This window comes from Diabrotica undecimpunctata, chromosome 3 (assembly GCF_040954645.1).
Source record: "Diabrotica undecimpunctata isolate CICGRU chromosome 3, icDiaUnde3, whole genome shotgun sequence".
Lineage (NCBI taxonomy): Eukaryota > Metazoa > Arthropoda > Insecta > Coleoptera > Chrysomelidae > Diabrotica > Diabrotica undecimpunctata.
In genome coordinates, this window is record NC_092805.1 from 37,850,397 (window position 1) to 37,876,029 (window position 25,633).

Sequence of the window (25,633 nt, forward strand, 5' to 3'; positions counted from 1 at the left end):
AACTTGTGTGTTTTATAATATCAAAATGTCTGGCTAATTGGTTTGGCCAAGACCATCAAACTCACAAAAAATATATAGAATAACTAACTACTTTGAAAAAAATAAGGGCTTCAACAAAGAATCAATATCGGAAAAGTTGAAATGTAAAATAATAAACGAAAAGTTTAATTTATCAAATCACGATTCCTGTATAGGGTTAATGACCAGAAAACACTAAATGTAGAAATATGGAACTTGAAACGTTTCAATTTGTACCAAAGACGAGACTCCCGAAGGGTGATGCAAAAAACAAATTTTTTTCATTTTTGACGTCCCGAGTTACTTTTGTAACCGAATCAGTAATTTCATAAGCCCGTCCCACACTCGGTTTTCAAGCAATCTCCTAATCCACCGCACTACATCCAACCAGCCTACCGCTCCGAACTCAGAGTGTGCGCTGCCCCATATCTCCGCTTATATAAAATAAGAAAGCGCGGGCCAGTTTCATCATTCAAAAAAGCTGCCAGTGAGAAAGTGTTAATCTGTATCAAAAGTTATCAGTGACAACGAGCGAGTTTTGTCTTTGTTTTTGAGAGTGGTGTTGCTTGTCGATACAGAATTTATTTTTTGCGTCTACAATTTTTTTTTAATTCCAATATATTGATTTTTTTATTCACGATATGAAGTCAGTGGTAGCAGTTTTTGCCGTGCTGGTCATGGTTTTTGGTTTTAACCACGTGGTGGCTAGACCTAACAACAGGTAAGTCAATTATTTGACTGCATTTATAATTAAACAATTTTTGCAAGGTAGTATACTTTAAAATTTACAAAATATTGTATCAAATAAATAAGTATATATTTTTGTACTGGATATAGTGGAGCTGCTTTTATTTTATGTAGTTTATGAAAAAATTATTTTTATTCCTAGTATGCATTTTTTTAAATTTTCCAGTCTAAAGGATATAAAAATTTTGGACAATCTCCAGTTAATTTGTAAATTTATTGTGCTTTGTGAATATTTCGTTGATTGAAAAAAAAAGGAATCTATATCTTAACAGTTATTTAGTTTCAATACATACGCACTATTTTAGAGACCAATCATTCAGTTAATGATAATTTTTGATAAGAAATATTGTGAAATATATATATATATATATATATATATATATCGACGTTTAATGAGTTCAAATGCATAAGCACATTTCCTTAATTTGATGTTATATAAACATGCAATTGCTTCCGTAATTAATCGTTTAAGTTCCTTTGATTCTGTATTATTAGTTACGTATATATATTAGTTTATATATATGTATATATATATATATATATATTTATATATATATATATTTATATATATATATATATATATATATATATATATATATATATATATATATATGTATATATATATATACTAATGTTTATTAAATTTACCCGATTCGCTGTGGCTTGGTTATTAAACGATTACTATGATGTATGATGTTCATACACACACACAGTTAAGTAAATATCATGAAATCCCTGCATAATAATTCAGGAAAATAAGTAAAGTTCGTGTAAAGTAAATCGTGTTCACTTAAAAAAAGTTTTTAAATTTTTTCTTTCCTTTCTCGATTTCTTTTGGTTTTAAATTTTATAAATTCTGTTCTTATTTCTTCGACTAATGGAAAAAATATATTTAATTTTGTTTTTGTTAGTGTTATTTCTCTTTTGTCCTCCTTATGTCTGTTTCTTTTAGCGTTTTCACGAAATGTTCTTTTCATGTGGCAAGCTTCTCGTCCGCATCAGAAGTCAGATCACCTTTTTTATCTTATAAGAAAAGTGTTTAATTCTGCATCTTCTTGCCAGTACTTCTTATTTCTTGAATGGAATTTTACTATTCTTTTCTTTAAATTTGGTATCTATTTTCAATTTTTTTCCTCTAATTACTCATTGTTGCTCCAAATATTTGTGTTACTCACCGTCTTTCTATTTTGTCTTCTTCCTTTTCTGTTTGTAGCATCTTCTGTTTTATTTTTATGTTTATTTCTTCTTAATAGTGCATTACTGAATGTCGCTTTTATTATCTCCTTCATTTGTTGCCATATGTCGTAAATATTTCCTTCATTTATTAGAAAAATTAATTTTTCCAATTCTTTTACACATTTTTGTTTTTTTTTCTATTTCTTGCAGATCTTGTATGTTTAAACTTTGTCTTCTTTAAGCCTCGTTTTGCCTCTTTTTGGCTATAAAAAGAAATCACTAATTACGTCCGCTGCTCTACAGCTTCGACAACTTGTTGTCGTTTTTTTATGCCCTTATTGTATGAGTACATGATCTAATTGGTTTCCGGTACTCTTTACTTGGTGCTAACCAGATACCTTCATGGATATTTTTATGTTGGTATTATGTACTTACTACTGATAGACTTTCTATATTTACCAAATTATTCAATCTTTACCCATTTTCGTTAGTAACTTCATATTAACTGTAAGTTTTGTTGTAAGTTAACTGTAAGTTGGTTTGTATAGCTCCTCTCTGCCTACCTTTGCTTTAAAGTCACCAAATATCAGTTTTATATCTCTTTTTAGCAATAAACTAATGTACTTTATTATATTTTTATACAACAGCCTTTTTGTTCATCTTTTTTATCTTCGCTGTGTATATTTGCGATACTTGCAAAACTTTTTTAAATATTTATTCTTATAAATACAAATGCCATGTAAAAAAGGCCTACAAATGTTTAATTGCGTTTTAATTTTTTTTTAATAAAAAGACATACGTAAAAATGACACCGTGAAAAATCTGTCTTCTAAAAAGGAGCTACTAAAAAGGCCTACTTCATTTGTGAGATTTTCTTTCTGTTTTGTTTCTTGTAGCGCTATAGGGGCCGCATATTTACTTGATTCTTTTAAAATTAGTTGTAGAACTCCTTCATTGTATTCTCTTACATTACAAGTTTGTGTCTGTACTTTGTCTGGTAATTTTTTTCTTGTTTGTTATTTACCTGTTTCTTTGAATTGAATTCCTTAAGACATCTGATTTTTTTTTAATTGACTTAAGCACTTACTAGCGTTTGTTTGCTAGTGTTCCATTTTCAGATCTTTCCATCTATTGTTATTTTTCTAAAACCTATCTTGACCTGTTTCCCTTTTTGCTTTTTTTATTTTAATATTTTTTAAATTCTTTGTCTTTCCTGTTCTTGTTTGACAACATTTATATTATTAAAGATTCTTACATTACGTGCATATTTTACTTCATAATTATTGTTGATAATAATTTTTTTGGCAGCCGTATTTTCAAATTCTATTAGGCTCGTATTGTCCCTAGTTCCATTGCGTTCGCACTGTTGATTCATAAAGATGATGAAGCAAATGAAGTAATGGGGATAAATCAGGAGATCTTGGTGGAACTCAATCGTACAGCCTTTTACTATCCACATGTTTTAATATCCAGCCAAATGTAATGGAAACTGTTACCAACAAAATTCCTTATTGCAGTAATTACTTAATTTTGCAACTACTATAAGTTCTTATAAAACAAGACCCTATAATAGTAGTGATGATAATACCTGTGCAGACATCAACTTATTGTATTGGCATAACTATATTAAATAATAATTCCAATACCTGCTGTCATAGTGATTAACATAAACTGTCTTATTTGTATAATGGAGGCTGAATATCTACCTTTTGCATTTTGGTTCCAGTAAATTTTGTTTTACCATCAAAATATTTACCAGGTCGTTCTTGAAACAGAATTATTTTATAAAGAAAAAATTTTTCTTGAGAATGTTTTTAACTAATTTCACACTAACCTTATATTAGAATGAATGTATATGTTTTTGAATAGACGTGCAAGGATTTTCCAAAATGTTTGTACAACGTCCATGGGTTTTTCGTTATTCGTTGCAATCTTTGGTCGATTAATCTTAAGGCAATTTTTAATTGAAACCACTTTTTCTAAGCGTTTCATAATTTTTCACACTGCAGTTTCTGTAATTGCTTACGATTTGGATACGTATTTTTACACAATTAAGTCATCCCGTCATTACCATAAGCACACCCTGATCTTTCATCATAAACAATTTATATTTTTTTCTCTCCAGTAAATATATTGAAATTTAAAAGGTACGTTAAAATAACTACGTCAACATAAAATTGTTTTCTTTTTAAGATCAAACTCAGCTCCATCTTTTAGGCAACATAAACTCGTTTGAAATAAAATTTTAACTAAGGACAAAAATTAGGAATAAAAATATTTGGCATTGGTAAAAGTATATGACAGAAAAACTGACGACTATTATTTTTATCATAGATTTTTTATAATAATTATATATTTTAAAGGCACTGAACTTCATGAAATCATTAGAGAAAGTCTATCCCTTTTGAAGATCATATTTTTGATTTCATACAAAATGGAAGAGAAAAACAAAATTTAAAATTTAAAAGAATATATCAATAATTTAATTTTAAGTAATGGTTCAACCAGTACAATCAACCAGTACAATTTTGATTTACTTCTACAGATAACTTGATTTTGACGAAGAAGGTTTGTTTTCACGTTTAGAGCTCCTGTACCAGTCGCTCTGATGATTCCTGTTAGGATAAAATACGTATAAGCAAATATACAGAGACATTATACGTGAAATCAAATCTTAACTGTCTTTCTTTTATTTCGATATATTCTTCATGAGTACTAGAGACCAATTCGCCAAATATTGTTGTTTAGATGAGGAGATATGTTGTGGAATGCAATTTTTAGAATCTCCATATATCTCTTTCATCTTTTAGCATCGTCTGTTTTGCCTTGCAATTCTTAGAAGGCACAAATTAAAGCAAAAGTCTGATTTTTGGTTTCGTCAATAGAAATTTTCGGATTTCTACTTTAGCGATTTATTATCAGATGTCGCTATAGCGTCCATACTGAATTAATTTTATTGTTGCTTCTTTCGATGGAGATTTGTTTTCCTGATGATTCCTGTTAAGATAAAATAAAACTTGATTTCTTTACAAATAACTTTTACTGAAAAACTGAAAATTATTTTTCATAACCCATCAGAATTTAACATGTCACCAAGTTAGGTTACTTTTTGTACACATTGTATATTTACAATGTAAAAGTTTACGTTTTTCTTCTTCTTCTTTCGCCATTCGTAGGTAGGTGATGCATTACTACATTGCTTGAACCACTTCTCCAGCTTTATTAAAAAATAAGTAGGTCTTATTAATAACTAATTAATAACTAACTTTATTATCTAGATTTATATTATTAAAATTTGATAATATGATACGAGAATCTGTTACAACCTAGGGCGTAAGTTTTATTATTTTAAGTTTAAAACATATTTTGTATGAGTCCTGTTCCTTTCAATTTTAAATGCATATTATTTTACCAAACTATGAAAATGTTCTTTCTTGAGTGATTGCTTTCTCTTCACAACTGACATCATATTATTCAGTACTCTAGAGATTCTCCTAGACCGGTTTCTTCCTAAACAAAAATTGGCAAGATTGTATTTTTTTATGCTTTCAATATTAAAACACAATACTATTATATTATTTATACGTAACTGTCATAAAGCATAAATTATACCACGTTTGACGGAGATTTTTTTCTATTTTACTGACTATTCGGGTCACCTCGGCTCTATTTCTTTTCAATTTGAGTTTCTCACAAGTTCTTTTTTTCTGATAATTGAAAAATAATATATATGTGTATATATATATAAGGAAATATTAATGCGAGTAACCATCTTTTTGTTTTAAACGTTCAAATTCCTTATTGACATTGCTTTTCTCAGGTAGCTCTAGCTTCATCCGCGGATGTGTTGATTGTTGTTTGTATCGGTCGCATTGATTCTATAGTGTATAATATACATATATATATATATATATATATATATATATATATATATATAGGGATATATTATATCCCTTCCCAAGTTAATGTTCTCCTATTCTAACTGGGTCGCACCGTACTGATGACGATCAAATAGTCTGAAATAAGTATTTACGGTTATCTTCTACCTTTTATACCTATTTTATATATATAAAAAAAAATACAGAATATTCGTTACTATCGTTATAAACAAAACCAACAGTTTATTAGGGCTGCAGTTAGAATGTTGGCCGAGATGTTAGAGAAACACTCTTTTGACTTTTTGTCAAGCTTTCGGAATTGTTTAATTCCTTTTTCAAGACCTTGTAATATAGACAAGAAATGTGTAATTGTTTACAAAATATCACAATTTGTCAGTGCAACTTACTAGTCGTTGAGATTATTTAAAATAAACTTTGACACTCAACATTAACAACACAAATATAAAATGGACAATACATTCTAAAAATTTTTGGTCAGGATAGTAACACTTAGTTCATTTCATGACATCTTTTGATAGTGTGTTTTATCTCTGATACATAGAGAATGGAAAGAAAAAACAATGTGATTAAAATGTAATTAATTGTTCTGCATATTGTATTTATTTTCAAGAAACAAGAGGCCCATATTGGGTAGTAGTTAGGACAGGTTTAATAGTTTCATAATTAAAAATAAAATCACAAAGTTCAGCTGAATTTACCAATTTGAAATCGAATATTACAACAATTTTATATTAGTTCGGATCCTGTAATCTTCCTTAAATTTTGGTGTACGTTACAATTAAATTATGACTGTTGCACCATTATTTTTTTAATTTTTAAGTTTATGAGTAATCAAAATTAGATTAAAAATAATTTTCGTGTTATTCGCATCTGTTGAATCTTATCTATTCACAAGCGTGTAGTATACATTGTTCAATTATTTTGAAAAACCAAATATTTTGGAATATCAATGGTTTCTGATGAAATCAAGTTGCATATTTATTGATTATATTTCTCAATTATTATTCGTTAATAATTTGATCTAATTCGTGTGCTGTTTTTAATCAAACTCCAGATACAAAATCAACAGAGTTAAGATTAAGGTACTGCACAAAAGATATTTCATAACTTCGTTATTGTATTGCGTTAGAGCGGTACGTAAAAAATTCACATAATTTGCACAATTGCAATATTTATCTCTTACACGTAATCTAGTAATACGTTTGGTTAAAACTAAAAATAATTGTTACAATTGAACATATTTGTTAAAAGAAATACTAGTCCCATTAAGAGCTGCATTCCTTCTCCAAAAATTGAATTATTACATAGTTTTTACAAGTTACAAGAAAACCCCTATGTAGGTTTTCTTCCACTTAAATATGCGGGATTTTTGTCATTTTTAATCATTTGTTTTTATTGATCAAATTAAATTCATGCTTTGGCTCTTAACCGTAAAGAAACAATAGCAAAATCCCATTCTTTTAGAATTTGTTCATTCAAAGGCTCTTGAACAGTTGTTACGTGATACAAACTAATCTCATAATCTCATGTTCTATGTATCTTCTCCAAAACATCTTGCGAGGAACATTTGATAGTTCCTGTCTCCTGTAAATGACCAATGGAAAGAAATAATCATATGCCTAGGATCTCCAGATTTATTAATATAGTAAGTAGCAAACTGCATAGATTAAATAAATATAATAATAAATAAATAAACTAGTTAATTTATATTAAAAATGCTAGCTGCATAAATGATTAATAAAGTTGAAAATTAAATGTTGTGTGTAGGTTATGTACAAAAGAGGAACATTATAAGACAGCTATAATAAGAATGATCAAAAAAGACTTAATACTGGTAAAATATGAAATATAAAGAAATCAACTTACCCAAAAGGAGGTTTAACGATATAAATATATTTCGAAGATAAAAAATTTACAAAAGATATTATAAAACATTTCATTTCTATCGAAACGAAGCTGAAATGACAGAAGTCAAGAGTTACCAACGGACAAATAAAGTTTGTAAGGACTTGAGATCCTAAACATTTTATATATGTCTATAGCATAGAACAGAATTGGGTATATAATCAAAGCAAGTGAAAATTAAAATTATTATAGACATTATGCAAAGTATTTTGCTGATCGAAGAGTTGAAAGCTGACAATTTTTAGAAGAAAACTAGTAAAACAAAAGAGAAAGTTAACAAATAAATATATTCAAAAAAAAATTGAGATACAATAATTATTCGAAGAAAAATAACAAACGTGTGACATTTATAACGTTACAATACTTAATCACAAAATGCCTTACAGCTGCTAATGTATTATTCCTGTGGTATTCACATGCTATTACCAAATTACCCTGACCTTACTTACCCAGAATTAAATGTAAATCTGCCATTTCTGAAAACTTATACGGTATTGTATATGAAAATAATTTGATTTTTCTTACTAATTATATATGCACCAAGATTGTTTAATATTATACACAACAATCATATATTTTTACAGTAAAATAAAAAAGGCCTTGTATGAATAAAAGCTGACCTTTGTAAATGTACTAGGAGCCAAAAAATTATCAACAATACGTACAAAAAAACTGTAAAACTATAAAATAATCCATAAAATAAAATATTTTAGATTAATTAAATTTTAATGTTGTGCACAGGTTTAGTTTCTGATCTTGAAAGATGGCGTAAGCAAAAAACGTATCGGTTTTCATTACAAAAGTCAAGTGGAAGAGATACTGAGGAAAATTGATTTTTATTTATTAGCTTCAAGTGGTTGTCTCTTGTTTTAAGCAAATTTGTTAAATTTACTCTTATTTCTTTACTTTCTATATTCACCTCGAATAATTTTAAAATTAATAAAAAGAAACTGGTGAATTATATCTAAAACCAATAATTTTCAGAGTCTTGCGAAGACCGTCATTTCAGATTTAAATATGAATGCCCATCCCATTGCTCAGATATTTCTGTTCAAAAAGTTTGTGGTTAATCACAGCCTACTGTCAAACTTATAAATTAAAAAATTAATGGATATTTTTGGGACTGATCGTTAACAAGAAATACGTCCATATTTTTTTGTAAATTAATACGAGTATGGATAATAGACTGAATTTGAAGAGATGATTGGTTTGTGTGTTTTTTGCTTTAAAAATAACCTTAATTTAACAGTTTATGTAAAACGTATTTGCTTTTTAATTTTTATTGTATTTATTTTAACTTATAAATATTATGTTCGGTTAAAAAAGATTCTAAATATTTTATAAAACAGTGATATTCAAGTATTCTCATAAAAATGATACCGAAATAGCAATGCAAAAATCTGTTATAAACTTGTCAACTCATAAAATAAGAAAAATGTGACTATTAACGGGACTAAAATTAATGATATAACTAACAAAACATATTGTCAAGAATATGTAGAAATTTGGATAATGTAATAAACAAAAAGTTTGACAATTGAATGGTAGACCTTTTACACTAAGACTATTACTGTAGGGAAAGATCTTGAAGTATTAAAAAATAAGGAAAGGTGTATAAATTAACTACAGCCTATATTATCTTTTATACCTTTTAGATAAAACTTAATTACAGAACTATGTTTCTCGAAGAATATACGTGGTATTGTTAAATATTTCAGCCTGCTTTACTTAGTTCGAACACACAGTCTATTTTGTATTATTTAAATAAGATGGAGTTATGTGAATTTCGTCTGATTTCGTCTGTGTGACACTGAATGTTGGACAGTTAATAACAAATATGCGTTGTAAAAATGGGCAAATTTGGATGGAGTAGCTAGTTAAAAAGCCGGGTTTAAATTAAAAATAAACATGCTAAGCAAATTTTAAATAGAGTCCCACACCAACCACAATAAGAGAGTTTATGCCTCTGATAAAGAATAAAATTATAACTACAAAGGCATACTAATAAATTTAAAGAGATTTCTGCTAGAACACTTTAATATATATGTATCTGTATTCTGATATAAAAGGCCTGAACGTGTTCATGTACCTATTAACAATTTGAATTAAGAAAACTCAAAGAACTGTAGAAAGACAAAATGATGGAGATATAAGTGGGAGACAAAGAAAAAAATAGGCGAGGAGAAAAAACCAAAACAACAACTGTAAAGAAACGTCTCCAAACTAAAATGAAGAGATTTACCAAAAACAAAATAGAGGAATTATATTAAGTAAATTATAGGTACAAAGTACAAGAAGGGAGACAAATATATACGCCAAATTAACTCTGTCATATTCTTTAGCTCGATCTATCAAATTTACGAATAATGACTGCAGTATTTGATGTCCTTTTCTTTAGTAATAATTAGGAAAGAAGAAACCCCATTAATTAAGAAATCACAAAAGAATTTCACGCATTTTCTCGACTACGATATTTCTGAATTCTCTGTTATTTGTACGAACTTAATTGATTATGCAATTACATTAGAACGGTATTAAATTCGTTTAAACTTATTTATTAAATAAAAGTTTAAATAAATGAAAAGAAAGCACCATTATGTTAACAGTTTTTTCAAAATTGCATTTGCTATAACACAATTACAGGGCAACTGAGTGTTTCTTACATCCTATGGATTATACGGAAACGAAGCGCTTCTTTATATCAACTTAAGATTAAAAGCTTTATTGTTATCGATCCTATTAAGTGCATAAAAACAAAAAAGTGTAATTTGAAATAAGTTTTTTGTTTAATTTTGAATTAAGCGACTTATATATAAAAGTGTAATGTTCAATATCTATTATTTAAAGATGATTTAATTGATTATTGTTGCTCTCTTATGATTTATATAAGTCAATTTGTTTGCTCTTCTTTTCTGTAGTACCTTATATATCTTCCTATCTTTTTCGTTATATCATGTTTTATATTTTTATTGATTTCTAGACAATTCTTCTTTTTCTTTCTTGTGAAAATAAAAATACTGGCACTATTGAAAAATATACGGAAAGAAGAGAAAATGCCAGGAGACTGGGAGGTAGGGCAGATCATTACAATACATAAAAAGGGAGACCGAAAAATTTGTGAAAATTATAGATGAATAACGTTACTAAATACAACATATAAAATATGGACATCAATAATAAAAAGGAGGTTATCAAAGATCACAAAGAAGACAGTGGGGCAGTACCAATGTGGATTCACAGAAGGAAGATCTACAATAGATGCAATACACATAATAAAATAAATAATGGAAAAAGCAAACGAATATAAATTAGAATTGGAAATGTTATTCATAGACTTCAAACAGGCATTTGATTCAATTAAAAAGAAAGGAACACTTAAAAAATTTAAAATTCCACATAAACTCTAAAACGAGAACTGCAAAAATTAGCATAAAGACACAAAGAGGAGAGACAGAGGAATTCAGTATAAATAAAGGGATGAAACAAGGAGATGCCTTATCAATAACGCTATTTAATCTAGCCTTAGAATATGTACTACGAAATATAAATAAAGGAAATCTAAGAACAAGAGGTGGTCAAATAATCGCATATGTAGACGATATTGCTATTATTGCAAAGAATAGGAAAATAATGAAAGAAATGCTAAAAGAAATAAAAGAGAAAGGGGAGGTAATGGGACTAAGATTAAACCAAGAAAATATTAAGATTAGCGAAAAAGCCAACTAAAGAAAAAATCGAAATAGAAAGTTCTGAGTTTGAAGAAGTAGAATACTTCAAATACCTAGGAGTTACAATAATCAAAACCGGAGAAAGTCCGAAATAAAAGAACAAACATAAGCAGCGAATAAAGCTTAATTTGCAAACCAAATATTATCTAAAAGCAAAACCCTGACCAAGAAAACTAAGATGAACATTTATAACACCATAATTAGGCCAATATTATTATATGCAGGAGAAACAATGACGATGGTCAAAAAACAAAAGAAGACTTAAAATAGCGGAGAGAACAATTATGTGAACCATACTGGGACCTATCAGAACAGAGCAAAATGAATATAGAAGCAGAACAAATGCAGAGATTAAAGAAGAACATAAGGAATACATCGTGACTAAAATAAAGCAATGTAGAGTTAGATGGTTAGGTCACATTTGGCGAGCAGGAGATGAAGCAGTGACATACGCAATGATAGAATGGAATCCAGGAGGAAGAAAGGTAAGGGAAAGACCAAGATCAAAGTGGCTGCAAGAAGTTTTGAAGAAGACCTTCAAAGGGCAGGAGTCAGAAAATGGAGAGAAGAAACTAGAGACAGGAAAAATGGAGATATATTGTCAAGAAGATAACATTAACAAACATAAACAAAAGGGCACTGATCTACCCAAGAAATAGGATCTAGAAAGCATTCGCGGTTTAACCTCACGCTGGGGTGTATAGCAATTAAGCAATTATATATATATATATATATATATATATATATATATATATATATATATATATATACATATATATATATATACATATATATATATATATATATATATATATATATATATATATATAAGTAGTTAGGTATTATTGACTGACACGTTATGTAAAATAAAGTTTTATTTTGAGGTTGCAGTCATTAATAGGGCAGGAAAGTAAAACTCTTTGTTCTCTAATCAAGCTTTCGCAAAATTTATTTGCTTCTTCAGGATATGCTAAAATATGGTATCAGTAAATACAACGAAATTAGAACTAAATAGCATTGTATAAAACTAGTAAAAAAACTTACAACATGAGGTTAATCCATTAAATTTTCAAATTTGCAAAACATTAAAACTTAACTTATTTTAAAAATTATACAGTTATGTAAGATTTAATTTTTACAAAATTAAATTAAATGGGAATATTGTGCTTACATAACTGTATAATTTTTAAAATAAGTTAAGTTTTAATGTTTTGCAAATTTGAAAATTTAATGGATTAACCTCATGTTGTAAGTTTTTTTACTAGTTTTATACAATGCTATTTAGTTCTAATTTCGTTGTATTTACTGATACCATATTTTAGCATATCCTGAAGAAGCAAATAAATTTTGCGAAAGCTTGATTAGAGAACAAAGAGTTTTACTTTCCTGCCCTATTAATGACTGCAACTTTAAAATAAAACTTTATTTTATATATATATATATATATATATATATATATATATATATATATATATATATATATATATATATATATATATATATATATATATATATATATATATATATATTGAATAGCCGTAGTTGTTTCTAGATTCTAATACTGATATTTTTGAAAAAAGTGATGTTAAATATTTCTAGTTATTTTTAGTATTACAAAAAGAGTTTTAATTTAAATCACATGTTTAAAAATGCTTCTACACTGGCGTTCTATTACTGTTTATCTGTAGTAAAATGCTAAGGTGGGCGTCACGAAAGTAGAGTCACGAACTAGTCCACTTATGCGACGAGTAAAGTCCATTATAGAACATGTAAACCTTTTTAGTGTTATTATAATTTACAACAAAGATATTAAATAACAGCGGATTTATGAACTATCGAATGTACAAAAAATTGGTAAAATAAATAAATAAATTTCTACTAAAATGATGATTTACAAACAAAAGATAGTAAATAAATATAGAAACTACTTTAATTAATTTTAAAAATTTGATTTAAAATTTAAAAATACAGAAAACAGTAACTTCGCGCTAGTACGGCCAACTGTACTTTTTTTATATTTTGAGTTCTATTGAGCTTAAATTTGAAATATTTTTTAAAACGTTTCTTGTTATTCATTCTTGTTTATTGTTAAGTCATATATTCATTTTAAGTTAGTCAGAACAGATATGTGTGTTGTCTTCGTGGGAATTTTATCAGCAAGGCCAAAAAGTATGTCTTGAAACTTTTTACAAAAATTTAAGTCATATAATAAGAGTTTTTTTTATAAAATTTAATTAAATGTAATTAAATTTAATTAAATTTAATTAAATTTAAATTTAATTAAATTAGATTTAATTTAATTAAAATGTAATTTTCAAATATTTTTACTTCCTTCTTGACTTAGTCAGTTGGCTTGTATTACCCGGCGGGCAAAGCAATCCCCCTTTCGATCAGGTAAAAAGTATGTTCCCTTTAGGTGAAATCTTATAACTTTGACCTCGTGTCTTTACTTTAATAAATATAACGATTATTGTCATCTAATTTAAAGGTTTTTAAATCTATTTCTCTAGCTAGTTTTAACTATTTTTTTAAATGTAGTGTCATTTTAAAGTGGAAATATACTTTCAGGTTTTACTGATGATGGTCCGACTGGACCGAAAACGTTTTAAAAACTTTTAATCCTTCTGGGTAAATTTTAATTATTTTTAATAAAATAAAATATATCATTATACACTAGTTTTTTTTCAAATATTTTTATATTCCTTCGTCGTTAGTTAAAATTATTTTTCGATTATCCATAATATGACCTATCTAAGTTTTATAACAAACTAATGTTCGTTCTTGGGTACTGAGGCTGTTGATTAATTAGGTGCTTAACAAAAATTAAAAACCACGCTGACAGGTTTATTACAATTTAAAGTTACAGCTACCCCAGACTTTAATTACACTTTAAATTATTTTGTCTTGAAGTAATTGAAATAAGAGATACAAAGTATGTTTTTATTATTTCGTTGTTTCATTACTGTGTATAGGATCATTGCGGAGCGAGAGCAACCTAATTTTATTTGAAATGAGGGAAATCAAATCAGATTGAACAATGGAAGATTTATAAGTAAGGAGTTATTGGTAGATTTGGGGATTAATCAAATTAAGGTTGAACGATTTCAATGTCTCTTATATATATAGAAATGTATAAATTCTTTTGGAGAAATTTTCAAATGAGTGAATTGAACGAATCTAAACGATTGTTTAACATTAAAAAAGAAAGAAATTATTTGATATAAGAGTGGGATGTAAAGAAAAGTAGATAATAAAAACCAAGTTTCTGATTTATATAACTTTAAACTACCAACTTGGCCCTTCAAATTTGACTGTCTTCAAAAAAAAGGAAATGTAAAAAAAAAATTAATTTATTTTATTAGATTTTATAAATAAAACTCCTAGTATAGTAATAATTAACAGTTCCTTAAGACAGTGGCTAGTGGATTTTTGGCAACCACTCAAACAAAAGCACCATATAGGTATTGTGTGTAATAGATATTTAACCAACAAGTGTATTAATAAGGGCGATTAACAATTAAGATATATTAACGCGCGAGCGAAGCGAGTGCGTTAATGTTCGAGATTGTTAATCGCCATTTTAATTCACGTGTTCCTTACAAAACTTTTCCGTCCACCGTACTTTTCAGAAATAAAAATATCTTAGTTTAAATTTTTATTTACTCAACGATAAATAATGACATACAATGACAGACAGTACTTACAGCGGCTACTTCATTTTAAATAATTTTTTAGTGGGAATATAAATAGGTATGTTTGGTTGCCTACACCACAGGTAACTGCCAATCACAGAGCGTTAAATGTGGTTAAATTAATTTATACAAGCAATGTATGTTGTATTGCCTATAATGAAATCGTTCATTAATATAAAATCATTCATTAATAGGAGTCATTAATCAATGATTTTGAGGGTGTTAAAATTAATCATAAATGGACGGTCGACGGAAAAAATATATAAGTAGGTAAAAATTAAATAAGAAAGTAAATTAAATTAATTTATTGTGAAATGTGTGTGGTTAGTTAAAAAAGTAGCGTTAATTGAGTTATTACATGATCTTACATTTGATCAATGACGTATCGAGGTAGGCTAATAATGTGTGATAATGAGTTAGTTAGTTAGTTAGAGTGAGGAGAATTATTAAATGTTAATAATAATTATGTTTGCCTAACAATGATGGAGGGAGAAAAAAGAAGGTGATAGGACACATGTAAAAAAATAAAATAAATTCAGGGCAATGTGTATGGAGTTAGATTGACGAAAGTTGAAATTACAATATTATTATTAAAATAAGCGGACTATGTAAAATTGTGGTGTAAGGATGTATTGCTGTAAACTGTTAACCAATGGTGAAATTAAAATGTAGACAAATTAAATTGTTAAGGAAACAGGCCAATAAGAGTATGAAGTGAAAAATGTCAAAGATTAAAGACTATTAAAGAATACCTTAAACATTGGTGAAACAAATATTTAAAGTGTAGAAGCAGAATAAAAGAAAACGAAGGATTGTTTGTTGTATTATTAGAGATATAAAAAAATAAAAGATAAAATGGAGTGCCAAATGATAGAAAAAGATGAAAGTAAATATTACTTAGAAGTAGAAAGTTAAATGCTAGTTAAGAAAATGAGACGAAAGGACCACCGTAATCATGAATTGGGAAATATAACTGAAATGACTGAATAGAATTGAACAATTGTGAGGAAAAAATAAGTTTATAATAAAGAAAAATATGCTGGCTGAGGGCCTTGCGTTAATGATGTAGCTGTAGTTCAAGTGAACTTATTAGAAATACAGTTAATAATGTTCGCGTAATTATGATGATACATAATCGGTGATATAAGTGACACCACAAGAAGAAGAAATAAAAAGTGTAAAAGGAAAAAACTACTAGTTCGAAGAGACATGGAGATTTAACTATCTTGAAACAATCATAACAAAAAAATCTATGGACTATAAATATATACTTTAAATGGGCTTAAAATGCAATAAAGGGCACAAAAGTAAGGGACTATAAAGTGATAAAAAGAACAATAATTATATATATTAACAGGGATTCTGCAGTATTCACTGCCTTCCCTCGGTCAACCTTTTCCATCTCTCTGTGTTGTCGCATTCTCCATCGTTAAGGCCTCTCTTACTTATGGCATCGTCTACTTCGTTCCCCAGGATTTTCGGGGTCGTCCTCTTTTCCTCCTTCCTATGGGGCTCCATATGGTTATTCTCTTTATCCATCTGCTGTCGCTAGTTCTTCTTACATGTCCATACCACTTTAGTCTTTTTTGTTCTACAATATGTTAGTATGTCTGTTTCTATTGATGTTCTTTGCTTTATTTCGTTATTACTTCTCCTATCCATTCTTGTTACTCTGCAGCATCTTCGTTGTCATTCCATCTCTGTTGCTATTATCTTACTGCTATTTTTCTTGTTTATGATCCAATTTTCAGCCCCATATGTCATAATACTTCGCACTAATGTTTTATAAATCTGTGTTTTTGTCTTCATATTTGGGTGTCTATCCCACCATACTGAGTTAAGTTGTCGGATGGCTGTTCTTGTTTGTCCTAATCTTTGTGAAGTTCTTCCTCTGTTGATGCCTTTTTCGTGATTACAAACCCCAAGTATTTGAATTTATCCTTTCCTTTGATTGTTACGTTTACATCAATGTGTAGATCTTCTATGTCTTCTTCACTTGTAGATAGGTACTCTGTTTTCGCGAGGTTAATATCTAGGCCAGCCTTGGTATATTCTTCTTGTAGTTTCTTCATCATGTGGCTGAGGTCGTCTTGGTCTTGTGCAATCACTATTTGATCGTCTGCAAAGCTTAACGTATATAGGTATTCGTTCCCTGTAGTCAAGGCTTTCTCTAAGTATACTTTGAACAATACTTTTTGAACAATACAACAACAATAATTATATATGCGTAAACAAAGTGCATGTTAAACAAGAAAAAAAGTGAAAGGTATTAAGGAGAATATTTGGGAAATATTGGATCTTACAACATAGTCATAATAAAATAAAAACTTATAGTTAGCAATTTTAGAGTAAATTGCAGAAGAAATTAACCAAGGATGAAGTGGATAACTGAGCCGGAGGAAGATTTAGATATTGGACTGGACACTCGAAAAAAGGCAATAAACAAGAATGGAGAACAAGAAGTGGTGATATAATAATATGATTCGACAAGGAATGAAAATATAGAGACAATATTATATATATATATATATATATATATATATATATATATATATATACTGAGAACTGATGTATTTACTATAAAAATAATTTAAAATTTATTTTCCTGATGAAGCAAAGAAATTTTGCGAATGCTAGATATTAACAAAGAGTTTTTCCTATACAGCCCTTTAAATTAATGACGGCAACGTTTATTATTAAATTTTTATTTTTTACTTTTAATGTTACTATTACTATTTAAGTTTATTTTCTTATTATCGTATTATCCACATACTTACAACAAAATAATTAGCGAAATTCATTATGTGAAATTTTACGAACTACTTGATGGGGCTGTTACTAAATCTTGAGGCTGCTGCATTTAATTTGAGATTGCAACAAGTGCGCAATAAAATGTTTGCTAGTGAAATAGCCGTTTCCCACATAAACACCCTTGAGGTGTTTTAGTAGAAAACATGATCTGAAAATCAAACTCTCAATAAAAGTTGAGTAAAACGTAGGATATTTCTCCTGGATACTGCGTCACCTAAAAATTTCATGAATCTCTATCGCGTATTTTTTCTTTGAGGTCGTTTTTATCTTGGTAATTTGGTTCGAATTTCTTTTAGGTCGGGAATAACGACTACGGTGTGGGGTTTGTCCCAATTATACATGAATAAGTAATTAATTCCTCGTGAAAACTAAGCACACCAAAACTTTTAATCTAATTTTAAAAATGTTATTTTTTTTTAAATACTTTTAACTTAATAAAATATTTCTGGATATTCCCTACCTCAATTACAATTTAATAATTATTAATTTTTTTATTCGATATTTAAAGTGTTATTTGCAAAAATTGTATTTTCTTTAATAAATAAATCTAGCTGTCCCCACTAGCAGTAATGCATTGGTTAGTGATCAGTGTAGTAGTGTCTAGGGGCTCGGGAGACTGAAGCCCTGAAGAAGACCTTTCGATATCAAAGAGGATATCGAAAGCTTGGCGTAATGATATTCGACGCGGTTCAACCCGAAAAACTGTTGAGTTTCAAATTAATTATGGTAATAGTATTAATATTAGCTTTAGGTTTAATTATCCTAACAGCGGAAATCTTTCGCCAAAGCTTTCTAGATTCTATTTCTTGGCAGAATCAGTCACTTTTTCTTACGTTATCTTCTTAAATATCTTTCTCCCTCTTTCCTGTTTAAAATTTTTCCTTTTTTTCCACATTCTTTTACTCTTGCTTTTTGTAAGGCCTCTTTAGCTTCTTGCAGATACTTTGATCTTGATCTGCTCATTTTCTTTCTTCTTTCTTTCTCCTGGATTCTACTATGTCATCGCATATGCTACTACTTCATTCCCCGCATTCCAGATGTGATCTAGCCATCTAATTCTATATTGCTTTATTTTGGTTACGATATCTTCAATTAGAACTTTCTTAATATCTGCATTTTTTTCTACTTCCATATTCATTTTGACATGTTTTGGCTAGTGTATTATGTATTTAAAAGTAATTAGTAGGTAGCAGTAGTAGTATGCAAAATCAAAAGTAACCCTGATTGATACTATTTAGCACTTCTCTTAATACTACAGGGTGTATACTACGTATTACGCTTATACTACGTATAAGATTTTTTCTTTATAGAACTATTCAGGACCACTGATACTAAAATTTAAGAATAATGTGAATTATACAAGATGCTCAAAAAAAGAATGGTATATCAAGGTTTAAGTTTTTCTTATGGAACTTAATATATTTGATAACATTTTTAAATTATCCGTAAAAAATAAGCTATATAAGCTAATAATATTTACCTCAGTTATATTTACACAGGTTCTGTAAGACATTAAGCCAGTTTTTTCTTGCACGTACTGTCTAGGTTACTAGATAGAAATCTCAAACTAAATGTCAGTCTCAGTTGTAAATAAAATTAAATTCAATGGCTACTAAAATAGGTATTTACTGAATAAACCGTGAATTTGAGTATAAGGAACTTTTATATGCAATTAAATATGATTTAAATGTATTTCATTATAAAATATAGAATACCGGGTGTGCTTTGAAAATAAGAAAATTATTCAATATCACAAATTTAACCAATTCACTTAGTCACTTTGAACAATTTTTAAATTTATTTCTTTATTATTAAATTTTATTTGTTTCTTACTTTTTCCATTTGTCGATTTTTAATAAATATTTTGTAAATATAAATAGCCTTATTTTGCAATTAAACATTCACTTAACATTGAAAAATGAAAAATTTGTGTACGCGAATAAAGTTTTTTGGTCTGCCAATACGCTAAGTATTTTGACTGGAATATTACTCATTTTTGTAAGTTTTAAGCCTGTTTTGCCTCTTGAAAGACCTTCGACTAAAAAGCACAAAGATTAAAATAAAAAAGTGGTGGTTTTAAATGTACTTAATCGTTGGGTTTATGTATCGAAAACATAAATTCTTCCAGAATACGGTATAGAATATTATCCAATGTCACATATAGGCCCAATTCAACTAAAACAATAAAACATCATATATGAAGAAATAATAAAATTTAAATCTTATTGTTAACAGTATCTAGGCTAGATATATCGCCGATTTTTGGTGATATGTACAACGGCATACTTCATTATAATTGTTAAAGCTTACAAATTAGGAAATCTTTAATTATTCTAAAAATAAAGGGAGATATGTATAAAAGACTCTTATATAGATTGAAAGCTAATTAAATTTTTCTCAAGACAGACTAATAAAATACAGGGTGTTTAATTTAATATAAGTACGTTTTGCAGCTTGAATTTGTTAATAGAACAATCTAATATTTTAATCACCCTGTAAAAAACTTTGTTATAATAAACATCTCTTTAAATATGACCAATAGTCTATTATTAAGGCCTAAGAAAAAAATTTTTTCCAATTTTTAGATTCATAGACAATAAATTTCTTTGAAAACAAACAAAATTTGTTTAATTTACTAATGTTTGTATTTTGAGAACGATTTCCAAAGTGGAAATTAAAAAGTCAATAAACGTACTTTAACCTTTAATTGTGGCTTATTCCCATTTAAATAGTAATTTCTTTTAAAACCTTACCTGTTTAAAAAAATCGAAATAAATCAAAATACCCTGTATTTAGGCATAGAGAACTCGTAGAAAAGTATAGCCTAATTTTTACGAACAATTCAAAAATATTATCAAATATAGTGTGTTTTATAAGAAAAATATAACTTTGATAAACCACTCTTTTTGGAGCACACTGTATAATTTACATTATTTTTTAATTGTTGTTAATGGTCGTGTTTAGTTTTATGAAGAAAAAAGCTTTGAATATTAAGTCGTTTTCCATACAGAGACCGAGGCGTATAGGATGGGCCACCTTGTATATAATTTAATTAAGTTTTTTATTTATCCAAGTAGTTAATTATTGGATTTTAACTTTAATAAATATTTTTATTTTGTTTTATCAGTCTATCTATCCTTTGTCTTTTTCTTTTTTAACATTATCCATTTTATGTAGCATGTTTTCATCATTTAATCAACGTTGCTACTTCTGCACGTGTTTTTTATCGAATTATTCTAGTTTTCAATCGAATATTCTGCCTATTGGAGATCTATCTCGTTTGGCATTTTCTTCGTCTAGTCTCACTTTTTGTGGGTGCATAGAATTTTCTTTAACCGTACTCGGTATCTTAGTTATTTATGCTTTTAATTTTCTTCCTTTTGTTTTTAAATCGTTTGTCAATTTGTTCTGTATATAGTTTGATGTCTATTATCTATTATCGATTGTTTACTTTAGTCTACATGTTGAGCACGGTAAGTTTGTGTATGATTCTGTAGATCTTTATTAGTGTTATATATCATTTATCTTCATTTTATATGTATCATTTAAATGTATGTCAGTGTTCTCTAAATCAAAGTACCTTATCAAATATTTAAATATTATGTAACTCGTCTAGGATGTTTAATGCGTAAGTATATATAACCAATATCAAACTATAAGTATTAGTTTTTATTAGAGAAGATAAATATACTTATTCCTGACCTAGATAGATATCTCAACAAGAATTTAAAATCCGATAGAGGTCATTTCTATGCGTGATTCTGAAACGAATATGAATAATTATGTAACTATTTGACTATAAGTACATGGAATAATAAAATCCATATTGGATTGAAAAAAAAAAGTATAAATTTTATCTTTAATTTTTGTACAGTTGGTCTGTTCGCTTGGACAGTAGATTAGTTAAAACTCCAATACATGAAGAAATACAAACAACGAATGCATTTCAGCATTAAAATTTTTTCTACTAGAAACTAGAGAAAAAAATCTAAAAAATCAGATTTACTCACAAACTATTATATAATACATTATAAATCATCGTACTCGGTGGGGGTAACAATCAAACTTAAAGTGAATATATTGTCCTAGTCTCGTATTGTCGCCCAACTTCGTAAAAAACCTACTATATGCGAAACTGAAACTAAAACCCTTGAAACACAACAAGACACCTGATAAAAACGAAATCATTGCTGAGTTTTCAAAGAAGGTGGCGAAAAGCTATAAGAAGAAATCACTGAGTTATTACATGAAGTCTAGATCAAAAAAGAGATACCCAAGCAGTGGAAAGAAGATATCTTATAACCAATACACAAACAAATGACGTTGCAGGATGTAAAACTATTTCGTTGTCACAGAAACTATAGTTCTTACTATCTGATTTGCTCATTTTTTTGAGATAATCTCAGAAGGCAGTGACCAGTGAGAAGGCCAGAGACCATTTTGCTAAATTTTTTACTCATTATGTGACACTTTTATAAGCCTTTTTAATTGCCTTTGTTCTGGTGTGTTGGACTAGTGTAATCTTAGTGAATTGAGTTTCCAGGTCCAGTGTTCCTCTCTGATGTGGCTTTTCAAGAGTATACAGAAGGGTTCTGGGCCATGAAACGGGTTCTTAGCCCCTCCTTTTGCGAGGCTGTCAGCTTCTTCATTTCCTGCAATTCCCTTGAGACCTGGTATTCACATTACTTTGTTGCGTTCCTCCAGCTTCTTGAGGGGTTGTTTACAGTCCCAAACCAACTCTTCTCACAAGTAAATGACTTTAGAATCTTTAAGGTGGCTTGACTGTCTGATAAAATAAAGACTTCTGCCCTATTAGATTTGGTCATTTTCAAAAGATTTGAAAAGCCTGAAATTGAGCTCAGTAACTTCCACTCTTGTCCTTTCATCTATTTTAGATACATCCATATACCATACGAATGAACCTTCTGTTAGTTTCGGTTGATCTTATTCACCCATTTGGTATTTTTCATGACCACTTCAAAGGTGGACTTATTCCACACTAAATGTTCGACATATCATCACAGCCATCGATGTGTAACATATTCAGATAATCTTATCTTCATCACAAGAAGGTCTCTTAAAATATAAAGAAATTCTTAATAAAAAAGTTTACACTAAAGTAAATGCAATTGGTATAATTTGTTTAATAAAACATTAAAACTTAAAAATTCAAACGAATTACAATTGTTTAAAACGTTTTTTAAGGAAACACAATGGCCTCTACTCGAAACTTAACTCACATCTGGGTTGTGCAGAAGATACCAGCCAACTAAGGTAGTTGTCTGAGTCAGTATATATATATATATATATATATATATATATATGTATATATATATATATGTGTGTGTATGTGTGTGTGTGTGTAAAATTCGAGTTTAAGGCTTTAACGGCGTTTCTATTTAAATTTGTGAACACCAGAGAGTGACCAGAGAGTGATCAAACGTGTATATTTTTCGTCTTTAGTGGCAGATTACAAAGATGGCACCTACTCTTCAGACTTCAAACAAAAAAATATTGTTGGTCGAAATATGCAAAATAAATCTACCATAAAAGCTTTCTGTATATTCGATGTATGTAAGGTAGTTTATGTCCTGAGTTTTTAAACGCCCGTCCGCCATTTTTAAAGATTGCATCACTGAAACTTTATAAACACTATAAACATTTACCTTTGTTCACTTTCTCAAAATACAATAATTTGAGTATTAAGGTTTAGATTTTGAATAAGCACTGTATACATTATCCCCTCCAAACCCACATAATATGACGTCGTGTACTCAAAAAACTAATTTCAAATAAATATTTATAAACACTGATGGCTTTTATGTTTCCAAAGCACTGTGATTCTGCCTCATTAACTTTTTCATTTACTTCTCTTGTTTTATTTTCTACTTGAACAACGCCAAACGGAAGGAATTCGGATTTTCACGATATTCACTGCTCCGAACTAAAGTTTATTAGTAAGCACTACATTTCATATTTTCGAGGAAGCGTAGAAAATTATTCTTTTTTACGAATATTAGACACGTTCTGGCAGGCTTTTGTTGTTTGACTAGCAAATTGAAATCCATCTTGAAGCAATAACTAGCATTAACGTTTATAGCTCCGGATTATTAGTTTCTTTCTGTTAGAGCCAATTTTTCCTCTATATTCATTAATCCTCAAAAAGCACATAGTAGAATTGCTTGAATTTTGAGGTGGGTTGCACATGAAGGGAGATCCTAGAAAATATATAAAATTTATGGGTAATGAAGAAAGATTTGATTGAAGGATTGACTGACAAAAATTAAAACTAAATAGGATTTAAAAATTCAGTTACAGAATAAGACAGTAAGTTTGAAGAGTAAAATCATATGTAAAAATGTCTTTAAGTACATAGGATAAGTATTACAAACTAGTAAGAGATTAGGTGGAAAAGCAATCAGGGGAGCTAGAGGGAGAGAATGAAAAAACAGGAAAGAAGGTGTAAGTTTCACAAAAATGGTAAGGTTTGGATGGCTAAGTGAACTGACAAAAAAAGATAAAATTAAAAACAAATATATTGGAAGACGTTTAAGTGTGTAATAGATATTTTATAAGGTAGATCGAAGGATAATAAAGTTAATAAAGATTGCAGAGTATTAAGAGTCGGAAAGACAGGATGGTCAAAAGCGTATGATTCAAGACGGACGGGAGAACTCCATAAGGAGTTTCGTACATTAAAGATTGTAGACAAATCGTTTGACATCTTAGGCCTCTGTGAGTTTAAAGATTTTGTTCTAATGTCTTATATCTACGTCTTTCACTTTTAGGTAAGTTTTAGTTCCTGCTGTTGAGCCTCTCTTGAGCCAAGACCTTACTTTTACAGGTAGAAATTTAAATTTTTTTATGATATATACTCGGCCCCATACTCACTTTTAGGTCAGTGACGGCCGTGACGCAGTAGCTATGTTACTGGCTCCATAAACTGGAAGACCCAGGTTCGATTTCAGGTACTAACAAATTTATTAATTTCTAATTTAACTGACTCGTGCCCCGGCTGTCACGTAAAACCATTTGTTCCTTCTACGTAAGCGATTGTTGTTATGTAAGGGGCACTTGCACGATCTGAAAACCGTAACACTGGATTTAAGTCATGAGTTTACATGAAGTTTTTTTATGTTTTGTTCCTCCCTGGGCTTTAGCGTGTTTTTTTTTTTCAGCTTATTCTTATTCCGTCAGGAAGTCTAGGTAGGAATTGGCCACTACTAGCATAGCCCCAAAGGTCATAAGAAAGTTAATAAAACCTCGGTGTTATCTGATATTTTTTTGATCCCGCAAGAAGTTAAAAAAACCCTGATATGGATTCTCTCAGAAGTATTCTTTTACAAATTTGTAGTTTATTTTTTTAAATTATATAAAAATAAAATCAGAGATTGATCTTTATTGACAGTAAACTACATGTAACACCAAATACTTATCGTGTCGGGATAGTATTATGAGGTTTTTTACTGGTTTTGCCTCACGATTTACTATGGAATCACTAAAAGGAGAATTTTACTGTCATCATTGCATTATGATTTTTTCTGACGGATTTTCCCAATTTAAAGTTAATTTCATGTAAAAGAATGAACTATCTTACAATAAAGTCCCAGGAAAGCAACTCAGCAATATTCGCAATATTATTTTTATAGTCGTCTAA

At 28.8% G+C, this 25,633-nt stretch overlaps 1 protein-coding gene across 1 annotated transcript in view; it reads left to right on the top strand.

The window, feature by feature from the left end:
- The first annotated feature begins 418 nt into the window (after positions 1 to 418).
- LOC140436702 (uncharacterized) overlaps positions 419 to 25,633 on the top strand; it is a 59,506-nt gene continuing 34,291 nt past the window's right edge. The window contains exon 1 of the mRNA XM_072525743.1: positions 419 to 739. Coding sequence (XP_072381844.1) covers positions 660 to 739 — 80 coding nt within the window. The 5' untranslated portion in view covers positions 419 to 659. The remainder of the gene's footprint in view (positions 740 to 25,633) is intronic.